General features: G+C 34.1%; 1 protein-coding gene across 1 annotated transcript; it reads left to right on the plus strand.

Moving 5' to 3' along the window:
• Positions 1-6,766: 6,766 nt before the first annotated feature.
• LOC131636353 (uncharacterized) lies at positions 6,767-12,048 on the plus strand. The gene is made up of 7 exons (XM_058906970.1): positions 6,767-7,387; positions 7,716-7,871; positions 9,188-9,242; positions 9,375-10,109; positions 10,212-10,430; positions 10,530-11,387; positions 11,459-12,048. Exons 1-7 carry the CDS (start codon positions 6,767-6,769, stop codon positions 12,046-12,048), a joined length of 3,234 nt encoding a protein of 1,077 aa, XP_058762953.1.
• Positions 12,049-17,320: the final 5,272 nt, after the last annotated feature.

Here is a 17,320-nt window from a genome sequence, read left to right on the forward strand (position 1 = left end):
GAAATTCTAGAAATTGCATATGATAGTTCACGTTTTTTGAGAAGGGAATGAAATTCTAGAAAAAGCATATGATAGTCCATGTTTTTGGAGAAGAGAAAGAAATTCTAGAAATTGCATATGATAGTCCACGTTTTTTGAGAAGAGAAAGAAATTCTAGAAATTACATATTATAGTCCACGTTTTTTGAGAAGAGAAAGATATTTCATGAATTACATATGATAGTCCATGTTTTTGGAGAAGGAAAAGAAATTCCAAAAAATTGCATATGATAGTCCGCGTTTTTGGAGAAGAGAAAGAAATTCTAAAAATTGCATATGATAGACCACGTTTTTCGAAAAAGGAAAGAAATTCCAGAAATTGCATATGATAATCGACGTTTTTTGAGAAAAGGAAGAAATTCTAGAAATTGCAAATGATAGTCCATGTTTTTGGAGAAGGGAATGAAATACTAGAAAAAGCATATAGTAGTCCACGTTTTTGGAGAAGAGAAAGAAATTCTGGAAATTACATATGATAGTCCACGTATTTTGAGAAGATAAAGAAATTCCAGAAATCGCATATGATAGTCCAAGTTTTTGGAGAAGAGAAAGAAATTCTAAAACTTGCATATGATAGTCCACGTTTTTGGAGAAGAGAAAGAAATTTCATAAATTGCATATGATACTCCACGTTTTTGGAGAAGGGAAAGAAATTCCAGAAATTGCATATGATAGTCCACGTTTTTGGAAAAGAGAAAGAAATTCTAGAAATTGCATATGATAGTCCACGTTTCTTGAGACGAGAAAGAAATTATAGAAATTGCATATTATAGTCCACGTTTTTGGAGAAGAGAAATAAATTTTATAAATTACATATGATAGTCCATGTTTTTGGAGAAGGAAAAGAAATTCCTGAAAATTGCATATGATAGTCCTCGTTTTTGGAGAGGAGAAAGAAATTCTAGAAATTGCATATGATAGACCACGTTTTTGTAGAAGGGAAAGAAATTCTAGAAATTGCATATGATAGTCCACATTTTTTGAGAAAAGGAAGAAATTCTAGAAATTGCATATGATAGTCCACGTTTTTGGAGAAGGGAATGAAATTCTAGAAAAAGCATATGATAGTCCATGTTTTTGGAGAAGAGAAAGAAATTCTAGAAATTGATTATGATAGTCCACATATTCGAAGAGAGAAAGAAATTCCAGAAATTGCATACGATAGTCCACAATTTAGGAAAAGGGAAAGAAATTCTAGAAATCGCATATGATAGTCCATGTTTTTGGAGAAGAGAAAGAAATTTCATAAATTACATACGATAGTCCATGTTTTTGGAAAAGGAAAAGAAATTCCCGAAAATTGCATATGATAGTCCACGCTTTTGGAGAAGAGAAAGAAATTCTAAAAATTGCATATGATAGACCACGTTTTTGAGAAGGGAAAGAAATTCTAGAAATTGCATATGATAGTCCACATTTTTGAAGAAAAGGTAGAAATTCTAGAAATTGCATATGATAGTTCACGTTTTTTGAGAAGGGAATGAAATTCTAGAAAAAGCATATGATAGTCCATGTTTTTGGAGAAGAGAAAGAAATTCTAGAAATTGCATATGATAGTCCACGTTTTTTGAGAAGAGAAAGAAATTCTAGAAATTACATATTATAGTCCACGTTTTTTGAGAAGAGAAAGATATTTCATGAATTACATATGATAGTCCATGTTTTTGGAGAAGGAAAAGAAATTCCAAAAAATTGCATATGATAGTCCGCGTTTTTGGAGAAGAGAAAGAAATTCTAAAAATTGCATATGATAGACCACGTTTTTCGAAAAAGGAAAGAAATTCCAGAAATTGCATATGATAATCGACGTTTTTTGAGAAAAGGAAGAAATTCTAGAAATTGCAAATGATAGTCCATGTTTTTGGAGAAGGGAATGAAATACTAGAAAAAGCATATAGTAGTCCACGTTTTTGGAGAAGAGAAAGAAATTCTGGAAATTACATATGATAGTCCACGTATTTTGAGAAGATAAAGAAATTCCAGAAATCGCATATGATAGTCCAAGTTTTTGGAGAAGAGAAAGAAATTCTAAAACTTGCATATGATAGTCCACGTTTTTGGAGAAGAGAAAGAAATTTCATAAATTGCATATGATACTCCACGTTTTTGGAGAAGGGAAAGAAATTCCAGAAATTGCATATGATAGTCCACGTTTTTGGAAAAGAGAAAGAAATTCTAGAAATTGCATATGATAGTCCACGTTTCTTGAGACGAGAAAGAAATTATAGAAATTGCATATTATAGTCCACGTTTTTGGAGAAGAGAAATAAATTTTATAAATTACATATGATAGTCCATGTTTTTGGAGAAGGAAAAGAAATTCCTGAAAATTGCATATGATAGTCCTCGTTTTTGGAGAGGAGAAAGAAATTCTAGAAATTGCATATGATAGACCACGTTTTTGTAGAAGGGAAAGAAATTCTAGAAATTGCATATGATAGTCCACATTTTTTGAGAAAAGGAAGAAATTCTAGAAATTGCATATGATAGTCCACGTTTTTGGAGAAGGGAATGAAATTCTAGAAAAAGCATATGATAGTCCATGTTTTTGGAGAAGAGAAAGAAATTCTAGAAATTGATTATGATAGTCCACATATTCGAAGAGAGAAAGAAATTCCAGAAATTGCATACGATAGTCCACAATTTAGGAAAAGGGAAAGAAATTCTAGAAATCGCATATGATAGTCCATGTTTTTGGAGAAGAGAAAGAAATTTCATAAATTACATACGATAGTCCATGTTTTTGGAAAAGGAAAAGAAATTCCCGAAAATTGCATATGATAGTCCACGCTTTTGGAGAAGAGAAAGAAATTCTAAAAATTGCATATGATAGACCACGTTTTTGAGAAGGGAAAGAAATTCTAGAAATTGCATATGATAGTCCACATTTTTGAAGAAAAGGTAGAAATTCTAGAAATTGCATATGATAGTTCACGTTTTTTGAGAAGGGAATGAAATTCTAGAAAAAGCATATGATAGTCCATGTTTTTGGAGAAGAGAAAGAAATTCTAGAAATTGCATATGATAGTCCACGTTTTTTGAGAAGAGAAAGAAATTCTAGAAATTACATATTATAGTCCACGTTTTTTGAGAAGAGAAAGATATTTCATGAATTACATATGATAGTCCATGTTTTTGGAGAAGGAAAAGAAATTCCAAAAAATTGCATATGATAGTCCGCGTTTTTGGAGAAAAGAAAGAAATTCTAAAAATTGCATATGATAGACCACGTTTTTCGAAAAAGGAAAGAAATTCCAGAAATTGCATATGATAATCGACGTTTTTTGAGAAAAGGAAGAAATTCTAGAAATTGCAAATGATAGTCCATGTTTTTGGAGAAGGGAATGAAATACTAGAAAAAGCATATAGTAGCACCACTTTGCATTAAGAACATTAAGATTCTGACGAAAATCGGGCAGAGTAACGGCTGTTTTCGGGTAAAATCCTTATATCAATGCCTTGGAATTAACCATCAAGGGCTTTCAAGGAAATACCTGCACACATGAACATACAACAGAACAATGCCAGACAGACAGAACAATCACAGGATAGTAATAGACTGAGTCCAGAGGGTACTAGGTCCATAAGTCCGAATCTCCAAAGTGCTAAGGATAGCTAACCGATAGTCCAAAGAGAGCCTTATGTATTTTTTAGATTTTGATTGTTTATTAGTGTTTTAGCAAAAAAGTAAAGTATGGTCCAAGTGGACAAAAGAAAAATAACGGAAACATAAACATTATGTCCAAGTGGACAAAGAGAAAAATGACGGAAGGTAAATATGATGAAATGATAAAGTAAAGCGATCAAGCGAGAAATATAAAGAGCGGTAATATAAAGAGCGGTATAGTAAAGGTGCGGAAATTAAAGTTAGTTGTTAAGTGTTAAAGATAATCATCTTGAAACTTGTCAAGTATGTTATCAAAGTTAGTAGGAAGATCTATGGTGAGTGAATGATGTACTCGGATTTAAATTCAATGGGGTTTATCAGAAGCTTGATAGAATCATAGCGACTACACGATAAAAACCTCCACAAGTCTTAAATCAAACCGCATACATTTCTCTTCCATATTTGATCTTTTTTATTCGGGACACGAAATATTGCGCTATGTTAAGCAGATCGCCAAGTGATTTATGTAGAAATCACCCTACAACGAGGCCGGTCAAAACTTTATGTGCTAATGCATGCGAGAAGAACGATATGTAGATCGCCTTCCGAAAGCAATACCGCACGAAAAGAAAATAGGTAACGATCTAGTCTTTACTAAGAATCCATAAGAATTCGCAAAGTATTAAGACTTTCATCGATCAAAAGGAAAAAAGGAGAAGGAGAAGATAAAATGCATAAAGATAATCAACTCACACTATCATTAATATCATTCATCTAATATTATGGATTTGGTTCTTTCAAACCTATCAACATCCTAGATCCAATGATATTAATGAAGTGGAGGAAGTAGGAAGCCAAAACAAGCATAAAAAAGGCAAAAAAACACATTCTGCCAGCAGGAAATCGATTTACCTCTGTAGGAAATCGATTTCCTGAGTGCAGAGTTCAAATTTTGAAAAAAAATAAGGTGGAAATCGATTTCCTACAGAGGGAAATCGATTTCCTGCACACAGCATTCAAAAAATCAGCATTAGGAGGCATAAAACTTGACTTAAGCAAACATACAAACACCTTATGATCACATATCCATTGGAGCACGAATTTTCCATCAAATCACCATCAAATAGCACCAATATAGCATCAAAGATGCATTGAACACAAGCAACAAAGAATCACATTATGATGGATGAATAAAGATGAAGAAAATTACCAAATCTTGAACAAAACTTAGATCTACTTCAAGAATCACCAACACAAATCTTGATCTCTCAACAATTGAAGAAAAAAGAGTGAAATAGATGGTGGTTTAGCTCAAAGTTTGTGAGGTTCAAGATGTGACTCACAAACTTTATGAAAGAACAAAGAGCTTTGGTGAATTTGGTAGGGATGAGGAGAGAAATTGCAAGGGGTTTTTTGGCTCTCAAAGCTTGAGAAGTGAATTTGCAAGAACTTTTTTGGCTATCAAAAGCTTGAGAAATGAGAGAGTAGAGGGCTCTATTTATAGGATGAGAGCAAGAGTAGTGGTAGTTTGGTCTTTTTGCATTTGGTAATTAGCTTGTGTTTAATTGGTGATTAAAGTGGTATTTAAATGGTAAAAAGTGGTAAAATGGGTTTAATGAAGGGATTAATTTTGATGAGGTGGAAAATTGGTAAAATGACCAAATAAAAAGGTGCCAAAATGATGTCAAGCTTCCCTCCTTATATTTTTTTGAATTTTGCGCACAGGAAATCGATTTCCCACAGGGGTAAATCGATTTCCATCTTCAAATTTTCAAAAAACTGTTTTCTTGCACTGTTTTGATTTTTGCCCGATCTTTCACCTGTAAAATATAAACAAAAGAGACAAAACATATATTTTTTTGATTTTTTTTTGGTTAGTATAAACAAATAAAAAGGCTATAAATGCTCGATAATTCCCCTCAGAGATAATCACAGTATCAAAGATAAAGCTTCATAATGGTGCTCTTGATTGATGATTGAATGCAAATGATGTATGATCTTAGGGTCAAAAATTGGGGTATGACACACTGCATTCATGACATTTGAACCCACCAATTCCCCTTCAATTAGAAACTGTAAACTTTTAGTATTCAAAACCATGAAGTAGCATGCTATACATCTCATATTGTGTGCATAAATCTATACAAATCAATCTTATTTGTAGTATTATTATTCATCCTACTTTTGTGTTTGTGATGGAAACAGATGTTGTTAAAAACACTGCTCCTCAAACATCCATTGCAAGAAAGAGGAGAAAGCTTATTCTTAAAGCAAAGAGGGATTATCGAAACCGTGTCAGATCAAGCAACCTCACTTCCCATTTAAATCATAATTTTACATCCTCTGTAACATATGAAACCACTATTGAAACGGCTATGGCTAGAAAGAGAAGGAAAATAATCTTGGATAACAGAAAAAGATTGAGAAATTTGTTCAATACTAAAGTTAGTAGGGTTCAAAATACAAACAACATTGTTAGTCAAAGTCAGAACATGGATCATGCATCTACTTCAAATTATAATATGTCAAGTCAGTCCATGGATCATCCATCTACCTCAAATCATAATATGTCTGTTGAATCTCATTATCCACAAAATTACAGCAACTCCTCGCTTTTATCGTTGTTGCCGTGGAGGAAAAATTGTTCTTTCGTTCCTTGAAAAACCTCCACAGGTGTTGCAAGATCTTATATTTAATAAAACATATTCAGATAGTAAAAACTACCAGGCTAACATACGAACATACATCGCAATGTTCTCATTCACTTCCCCTGGAATGAAGTTCGACACAACATACTCTAAAAGAGGAGGACCCCCTACTTTGAGACTGCAGGGTCAGACCTGTCATCGAATTGGTATACTGCTGCCAGAAACAGGGCAACCTCCGCAATATGCTCAATTATACATCTATGACACGGACAATAAAGTTGAACACAGAATAAAATGTTTCAAGTAAGCTTGCTCAGACATAATTACACAATTGTTTTATAAAAATATTTTGTTAAACTATTTATTCATGGCTGCGAAAAATAAACAAGGACAACAAAGGCATCGAGCGACCGGTTGTCAAAAAGCTCAAGATGATGTTAGATGAGCACAATGTTCATGCCAAAGCTTTTAGAATGGCAAGGGATGTTTTAAGGACAAATTCTTTCACAGATTTAAAACTCAGGCTTATTTCTGATAGATCCGAAGATGGCCGTGTTTACAACAAACCTACTGTCTCAGAAGTGGCTGCACTCATTGTGGGAGACATTGATTCTGCTGATAAAAGGGATATCTTAATTCAGCGCCGCAACGGTGGTTTGCAACGAATAGATGAGTTTCACCCAGCATATTTGGCTTATCAGTATCCTCTTATATTTCCTTATGGGGAAGATGGTTACAGGAAAAATATAATGCACAGATATCGCCATGAAACTGAGGTCACTAGGAGAAACCGTCAAAGCATTAAGGATTGGTTTACTTACCGATTACAACAACGTCGCAAAGAGGCAAAAACACTACTTTACTCAAGACGCCTATTTCAACAATTCTTAGTCGACGGCTATGCTATGATGGAATCCGAACGACTGAATTGGTTGAGAGAATATCAATCGAAATTAAGAGTGGGCAAATATAATAATTTGGCCGCTCAAACTGATGGCGATACAAGAAATGAACACCAAAAGCGAGGAAACGAGTTGTTCTGCCATCAACATTTGTTGGTAGCAAGAGATATATGGATCAACTATATTTTGACGGTATGGCCATTTCAAGTCGATTGGGATTCCCTGATTTATTTGTTACTTTTACCTGCAACTCAAATTGGCCTGAAATTAAAAGAGCATTGTCAGGCACAGGTCTACAACCCCATGATAGGCCGGATATCATTTCAAAAGTTTTCAAAATAAAGTTTGATACCCTCATGGATGATATTACAAAACACCATGTCGTTGGAAAAGTGATTGCATGTAAGTTGTTTCATTTAATTATACTACTTTTCAATCATGTGTCTGTGTAGTACCAAAATATTACATCAAACTAACTTTCAATTTAATAGATATGTACACCATTGAATTCCAAAAGCAGGGATTGCCACATGCTCACATCTTGATATTCCTACACCCTCAGAGCAAATACCCAACACCATCTGACATAGACAAGATCATTTCTGCTGAAATTCCCGACCCGACTGTTCATCCCAATTTATACAAATTGGTTAAGGCACATATGATGCATGGACCTGTTAGAACAAGATTTGTTCTGATCAATATTCTTAGTTTTGATGATAACAAGGATATGAATTTTGTGTGAGATAATGTGGTACTCTAATACATTGCAATTTCCCTTTCAGGAAATATATAAAGAGTATGCACAAATCAGCGCTCAGAAGCTTTGTCTCAGAAGGTTCAGCACGCAACATCAGAACATGGTCTGGCAAGACATCAGAAGATGGTCAAAGCAGAATCAGAACATGGGTCTATGGAAGCATCAGAAGAACTTGAGATCAGAAGCAGAAGCACTGAAGTTCTAATGGTATTACGCTCAGAAGCACTTCAAGGTCAGAAGACAAGAAGATGCTATGCACCAAGCTGTTTGACTCTGATGATATTCAAACGTTGTATACACAAACATTAGATCAGAAGAAAGTACAGGTGGCAGGCTACGCTGACTGACAAAAGGAACGTTGGAAGCTATTAAAGGCAACGTCAGTAGACACAGCGTGAACAAGGCTCGAGGTAGTTGACAAAAGCGTGAAACATTAAATGCAATGCTGTACGGAATACGCAAAGCATTAAATGCTCCCAACGGTCATCTTCTCAAGTGCCTATAAATATGAAGTTCTGATGAGAAGCAAGGTTACCAATCCTGAACGAACTTATTCTGAAAAACTTGCTGAAACGCTGTTCAACTCAAAGCTCAAAAACTTCATCTTCATCAAAGCTCACTACATTGCTGTTGTAATATATTAGTGAGATTAAGCTTAAACGTTAAGAGAAATATCACTGTTGTGATTATAGCTTTTCAGAAGCATTTGTAATACTCTTAGAATTGATTACATTAATTTGTAAGTAACTAGAGTGATCAAGTGTTGATCAGGATACTCTAGGAAGTCTTAGCTTGTGTCTAAGCAGTTGTAATTAGAGTGATCACATGGTGGTCAGGATACTCTAAGAAAGTCTTAGCTTGTGTCTAAGCATTTGTTCCTAGAGTGATCAGGTTGTGATCAGGATACTCTAGAAGACTTAGTCGTGGGCTAAGTGGAAAACCATTGTAATCTGTTGCGATTAGTGGATTAAATCCTCAGGTGAGGTAAATCACTCCGTGGGGGTGGACTGGAGTAGTTTAGTTAACAACGAACCAGGATAAAAATAACTGTGCAAATTGTTTTTATCGTTCAAGTTTTTAGACTACACTTATTCAAACCCCCCCTTTCTAAGTGTTTTTCTATCCTTCAGGACCCTGTGGCCTTGCGCGCGTGACCTCACAATGTATGAAGAATGGACGATGTTCTAAATACTATCCCAAAAAGTTTATTGAACACACTATTGTTGATGCAGAGGGATATCCGCTGTATAGGAGAAGATCAAAAACCTTCACTATTGAAAAAAAATGGTATCACCTTGGACAACAGACATGTGGTTCCACATAACACCAGATTTCTTATGAAATACCAGGCACATATAAACATGGAATGGTGTAATCAGAGTACTTCCTTAAAATATCTTTTCAAATATATCAATAAAGGCTATGACAGAATAACAGCAGCAGTTTCAACAAATAGCAATCAACCTGTTGATGAAATCCAACAATATCTCGACTGCAGGTATGTCTCTCCCAGTGAAGCATGCTGGCGCATTTACTCTTACAATATTCATGGCAGAAAACCAGCTGTGGAACGTATGTTCTATCATTTGGTTGGGGAGAAACCTATATACTATACAGATTATACACGCATGGAAAATGTGCTGGAAACTGCAAGTGTGACTGAATCAATGTTTACTGCATGGCTAGTGGCAAATGCTAAATATGAAGAGGCACAAACATTAACTTATGGTCAATTTGTCTCAAAGTTTGTTTATCACAAAAAACAGAGAGAATGGAAACCGCGGAAAAAAGGCTTCACCATTGGACGTCTCATATGGGTTCTGCCAACAACTGGTGAACTGTTTTACCTGCGCATGATGTTGACGGTGGCAAAAGGACCAACAACATATGAGGAAATCAGGACCGTGGATAACATTCAGTATGATACATTCAGAGATGCATACTTTGCAATGGGATTTCTTGAAGACGACAAAGAATACATAGCTGCTATAAAGGAGGCAAGTCATTGGGGGACTGGTCATTTTCTTCGAAAACTGTTTGTTATCATGCTTTTGTCTGGTGCTGTTAATCGCCCTGCACATGTTTGGGAACAAACTTGGCTCCTATTATCTGATGGTGTCTTACATACACAAAGAGCATTGGCTGCAAATCCAGGTTTGTTAGACATAATAAAATAGCAAACAAAACAATTTCTTAATAACAACCTACATATGACTTACCAACAGTATTATAACTCAATTTCTCATATCAATGCAGAATTGGTCCTCACACAAGAAGAGTTACAAAATTTGACTTTAATAGAAATTGAGAAAATGCTTCAAGCAAATAGAAGGACACTAAAGGATTTTAGTCCTATTCCATATCCGGATGCTTATGTTCTTGAACAGTTGGGAAACAGGCTCATATATGATGAGCGTAATTATGATACAACATCAATGAACTCAGAATTTGAAAATCTGTTTGCTGCTCTTACAGGTAACTATTGCGTCAATTAAATTCATTTTATTTTACGCTTTGAAATTCTATGAATCAATTATTTTAACACCGTTCTACCATCAATATTATGTTCCTAAGATAAGCAAAGAGGTATTTATGAAAAAATCATCCACGCTGTGGAGTCTCAGAAACCTACTGTTTTCTTCCTTCATGGTTATGGTGGTACCGGAAAAACATATATGTGGAGAACACTCGCAGCTGCTTTAAGATCAAAACACAATATATGTTTAACTGTTGCAACTAGCGGTATAGCATCATTGTTACTTCCAGGAGGTAGAACTGCACATTCAAAGTTCAGGATACCGGTACCAACTATGGACAATTCTACTTGCAAGGTTGAATTCAACGATGATGTTGCAGACATGTTACGACAGACAAAGCTTATAATATGGGATGAGGCACCAATGGCGCATAAGTATGCAATAGAATCGCTTGACAGAACTTTGAAAGATGTTATGAGTGCAGACAAAAATTCAACTGATGTATTCGGTGGAAAGGTTGTTGTTTTCGGGGGCGATTTCAGACAGATTTTACATGTCGTCCCCAGAGGCAATCGTTCCGATATTGTACACTGTGCCATAAATGCATCTTACATATGGCATTCAGTTGAGGTATTAACATTGACAAGAAACATGCGGCTACGAACAGGATCAACACAGACTGACAAAAATGAGATAACACAGTTTTCAGATTGGCTTTTAAGAATAGAAGAGGGCCGAATATCTGAGCCTAATGACGGCACCGCCGAAATCAACATACCACCTGATATTCTGATAACAGAATTCGATGATCCAATTGTGGCCATTGTCAATACCACATACCCTGATTTCATAAATAATTTCCAATGTGTTGATTACCTTAAAAGTCGAGCGATACTTGCCTCTACACTGGAGATTGTTGATCAGATCAATGACCATATACTTAACTTGATTCAAGGTTAAGCAACAAAAATATATAATTTAATGGATTATATTAATCTAATTTTTGCTTTTACTAATTATGTTCAGTCAACAATGCAGGAGAGATTCGTGACTACTACAGCGCAAATTCAGTTGACAAGTCTGAGATTCATGACCCAGCAGTAGTTGATATCCTCACGCTAGAATTTCTAAGTTCCCTCCAAACATCAGGGTTGCCAAACCATCACTTAAAACTAAAGGTTAGGACACCTATAATGCTCATGAGAAATATAGATCAAGCTGAAGGTTTGTGTAACGGCACAAGGCTGTGTATAACAAGGATGGCAGCCCATGTACTCGAGGCTTCAATAATGGGTGGTAAAGGTTTGGGAAATTTGGTTTACATACCTCGAATGGACATGTCACCATCCCAATCACCATGGCCATTCAAACTGAATAGGAGACAGTTCCCTATTATAGTTTCCTATTCTATGACAATCAACAAATCACAGGGACAGTCATTGGATAACGTTGGTTTGTACTTACCAAAAGATGTATTCACACATGGCCAAATTTATGTCGCATTGTCAAGAGTAACAACAAAAAAGGGAATCAAAATACTGATACATGATGAAGAAAAGAAATTCAGGGAGAAAACTACAAATGTTGTGTATAAAGAAGTTTTTAACAATGCCTAAGTTTTAAAAATTAATCACAGTAAATCTGTAACAGCGGTAATATATATTACTAACGGAATATTAGTATTGCAAGTAACAGCAGTAATATATATTACTAACAGCATATTAGCAATGCAAGTAACAGAAAAAAAATATATAGCATAACATCTAAATACCAAAATCTTATATATTAATATAAAGGTGGACCTAAGTCCACCAGAGAATTACAAAAAGTTAAAGAGCTAGATACTTATAACAAACTTTTACATCATTTTCAATTTTTCAACATTGTTACAAGTATCTCCTTGCTGATGGGATCCTTAACGCTGAAGCCCATATAGTCTCCATCAAGCAAGCACCTTTCCTTGGCAAATTTGTACCAACCACGCCCTAAGAACATCTGACCCTTTTCGGTATGATGAACTTCACATTCATACCTGACTTCCCTTTCCCAGTCAAGCAAATCTACAAACCTTGCTCCATGGAGCCAGCGACTTGCCACAACATGCTCAGGAATTTCCTGCAATATTGATATAAAACAACATTAGATAATCCCATTAACTGATATGGAAAGACAGTAAGCTTAAAACGAATAATAACTTACAAGAAGACATGACTGAGCCATCTTCCCATTGGCCACATCTTGCTTCCAGATACAATATTGAAACTTAGTAGGCTGCTCTGCATGGCAACTAAAATCCTCAACAACCGGTTCATGGCATCTGGAACATTATACAAACAAACAACATGGTCAATAAATAAATGTGTTATCAAACATTCTAAATTCAAGAATAAAACGTATACTCAACATAAGCTAATTCAAACATACACAGAGTTATCAGAAGTGACAGCTTTCCCCACAGCCATTTGGTTCACCGAGTTTTCTTCGCCTGCATGCAACCATATATAACTTTTAAATTCAAAATGTAACAGAGCAAACTTTCAAATGATATGTTTACCTTTACCTCTCATTGCTTGATCAACTCTTCCTTCCATCTTTTCAGAAATTCGCAGCTTACACTATTGGTTCCAGAGTAATGATGAATGCTTCAGTTTTTAGTGCTTTCAAACTTCCTACACATTACTTATATAACACTCTAAATGGACTCTTCACATACCTGCAACTTTTCCACCGTCCAATAGAATTCAATGCAATTGTTCAATTAGTCTTCTTTGCATTTACATCACTTCAAAACAGTTCTCGTTTTATTTATATTCCTCACGAAAAACATTAACTGCCCATAACCCAATTGATCTTTCACATCCCAATATAATATAACACATTACAACTATTTTATAACCATTTAATATTACCGTACTACTCTTTAACATATACTATTAAATTGAATTTTCAACTATTCATATGTCCATTGTTGTGTGTTCACCATTTAGATTTAATAGCCTACCATTTACAGGAGCCATACCCCTACTTATACCAACAATAATGAAATTAGGTACCCTATTCTGATCAAGTTTGATAGATATCCTGTTCAATACTTATAATAAACAATACTTAATTTTAAAACAGAATGGTAATCAATTTTGCATAAAAACCATGGCAGATTTGGCTCATTCCATGAAACTTACAACCAAAATTGATAATATTTAATTTAAAACCATACATAGTGCCATAATTGTTAATCTTTGTTCACATCCACCATTACAAAAAAAACAAAACGATAAATCCCATACAAACCAAACTGCTAAAAAACGGCCCTATACATCCACCACAAACATTGCCTAACCAACAACTCTATCAACGATCACCACTGCGCTCCACTGTTACCATAATATCTAACACTGGCGGGTAATAAATCACAAAGTGAACTTTATCACCTTCTTTCAATTCAGCTGCCCTTACATAGTCAAACCATTCTCCATACAAATATGTTTCATTTTTTTTGGCCTCTTCTTCACATTGCACTCATATGGGTACCCGTTGTCCACATCATTGAGGGTAATCTCTGACATTCCGGCAAGCCCACATTTCTCTACTATTTCTGCAGGAATATGCTGCACTCATTGACATACAATATCAGTTACATTACTTCTGTGTATAACACCATTGTGCCAACAACTATAGACTTTGAACACTGCTTACCATAACATTTGAGCAAAACTTATTTACATCATGAACTTCACGAGTCCACTACGCTTCTTCGAACTCTTCCTGTATAGGACTCATTTCCCTGAAATTAAGACCACATTTACAGCACAATGCCAACACAACAGCATCAATATACCTATAACTATAATATATTCCCTATCACTTATAAATAAACTTTACCTCTCACTATCAGAAGATATCATTATGTATTCATTCCCATCTCCATCATCCCTTCAACACAATAACATACAAACTATTTATTAAACTAAGTTGTAACTCATTATTCCGGAAACACATTCAATTTTGTGGAGGTTAAATGGAATTCAATACAAAAAAAAAATTAAACTATAACATTACCCTTTATTTTCAACAACCCTGGCAGCCTCTACAGAAACTTTACCGGCATCTTCGACACGATTCAATCTTTCATGTTGTTTCTTCCATTCCTCCATAACATCCTCATTCTCATGTGACCCACTCAGTATCCTCTCAACTGTGAGCCGCTTCCATGGAGTTTGCAACTCCAACCGATCGGGTGAACTGGAATCAAAACAACATTGCGACCTCTAAATGGATGAATATCTTATGATAAACTCTGCAAACAACATAAACAGTAACACATGCACATACCTTCTTGGCTGCGACATTTTGTTCTTCACACTTATCACGCAACCCTGCGTTTCTTACACCAACAATGTCAAAGACAGACTCTTTGATTGCCAACACGTTGAAGAGTTATGAATCCAACGTTACTTTAATTTTAAATGCCAACGTTATGTAACAATAACAATAATAGGATTCTTTTGTGGGCCTATTAACATATTAGGTCTAACAATAAAAATAGGTTTTCTGCACCAAGGCTAACCATCTAAGGCCCAATAAACTTTAATGTCCTATTAACTTAGATATATTAACCAACTATAAGGTCCAACATGTATTTTTAACCTACAGTAGAAACTCCTTAAATTAATAATGTCAGGACCGGAGAAATTTATTAATTTAGAGAGTTATTAATTTATCGATAAATTAATAATTATTAATTTAAAGAGTTTTTAAGCAATGAACCTTGGGACTCAACGTAAATTAGTAACTACTGTGTTCATATGCATTGGAAATCAATAATGTCTTTTGAAGTATAGTTAATGTAAACAAGAGGAACAAATGTGTTCAATGTATTCTTAAAGGAAAATAGACAACTATTAAATCATATTCAATAGAGTGTAATATATTTTTTTTCAGTTTCTATGAATTATTAATTTATGATTTTCTTAGGACCGAAAATTATAAAGGGATCTCCCGAAAAATTATTATCTTATTATTTTATCGAGTTTTTCAATTTTTTACATTGGCCCAAGTCGGGACCGGACGAATTTATTATTTTAGAGAAATTATTAATTTACCGAGTATTAATATAAAGAGTTTCTACTGTATTTAAAATATTTTACCTTATTATATGAACTTACACATATATATTCATTTTCCCTATTTTATTAAAGTGCCCTAAAACCCAATGCGCAAGACAGACGGGTACCCGTGCGAACGCACGTGTAAGACACTAGTTTGATTTAAAGTTAACGATAGCTTCTAATTTGGACTATTTACTATAAACTCATTTATAGTTTAATTCATTTTTAAATTTGATGGTTAATAATCAAAATTTGAAGAATACTTATTTTAAAGAATTATGTTTTAGAACTGTAATCTAGTTTTACTGTATCAATCGTTTTATTTTAAATTTAATTTTCTTATGTTTAAAAATAAATAATTTTATTATTGTTTTAAAGAGTTAAGACCTAAATTGAAATATAAATATCTATGGCTGTTTTATGGACAGAGTTTATATTATTAACTTATTCTAATTAGCCTTACAAAATTATTATAAATTTAAATTTATACAAAAAGATTAGGGAGAAGACCTTGTTTTAAAATTCAAACAACTTGACGTGAGTTTGTTTAATAACTATACTATAAATTTTGTCAAATAAAAATAATAGATAGTTTATTTTATTCTAAATTTAAAATAGGAAATAATATTCTAATTTAGAATTTCTTAATTATTCTTAGAATGAGGCAAATCTAATTTGATTTTAAAATGTATGAACTTTGATAATTTTGGAAATGTTCTCACAGTAGTTCTTTTATGAATTAAAACTAGTTAATTTTTAGAAGCTATCAATACTGTCTTGATAAATTTTAATTTTAAGTATAATAATTTATTTTCAATAATTTTAATCAAAGTATTTGACACGATGAGTTAATCAGTATAATAAATAAATTTAAAAGAGTGAGTTAGAAACTTCCTTCAATTACTATTTTATTATTCTTTAATGAGAAAAAAATCATTTTCAATTTGAAATGATATATATTTTTTAATATAAAAATGATTAGGTTAGTAAAATGGTAATAAAAACCTAAACCTAAATGATTTGGTAAGTGGCAAAGATAAAGCCTTAATTATGGATGTAATTGGGTTAGTGTTAACTTAATTAAATTGTGTATTTTAAAAGGTTGAAAGTGTGAACTGGATAGACACCTCGTCGAGAGAGACATACCGTTCTCATGAAGCGTAAGTTGAATGTGTTTGACGCTTGCTAAGGTAAGGGCACTTTCTAACGATATTATATATGATTGAATGCATATGTGCTGGTATGAATGATTGTGTGCCCGGTTGGGGATGTGTGCTTCTGCTGTGATGCTAAACTTGAGAATGTGTTTTCATATGATTTGTTGAAAATATATGAATTGACTTGTGGTTATGATTACATATGTGAAGATTATGTAAGTTCATATGATTTGTTGAATATATGAATTGACTATTGAGAAATATTATGATGCATTTGCATATATGTACTCATGCATATCATAGTTGCGTGTATGTCGAGAGGACTGCACCGGGTGAGGACTCTAGAGGACGAGCCCACCTAATCCTCCGGGATTTTATTGAGTTGGTTTCTGTTGGGATCACTTCTAGTGAGGCAGTACCTCAGTGTCTGTTGGGATCACTTTTAGTGAGGCAGAACCTTTTTAGTAGGATGTGCCTACGACTCTCTGCGGAGAGGTAAAATTCCGGAATTCATGCATGTGAGGAACTCGGATAGGGGGATCACACCCATGTAGAGTCTGCATTTGGATATTTGTGCATCACTTTATTTGTTGAAATAAATATTGTGATTGTTGTATATCATG

Source organism: Vicia villosa, unplaced genomic scaffold, assembly GCF_029867415.1.
Source record: "Vicia villosa cultivar HV-30 ecotype Madison, WI unplaced genomic scaffold, Vvil1.0 ctg.001700F_1_1, whole genome shotgun sequence".
Lineage (NCBI taxonomy): Eukaryota > Viridiplantae > Streptophyta > Magnoliopsida > Fabales > Fabaceae > Vicia > Vicia villosa.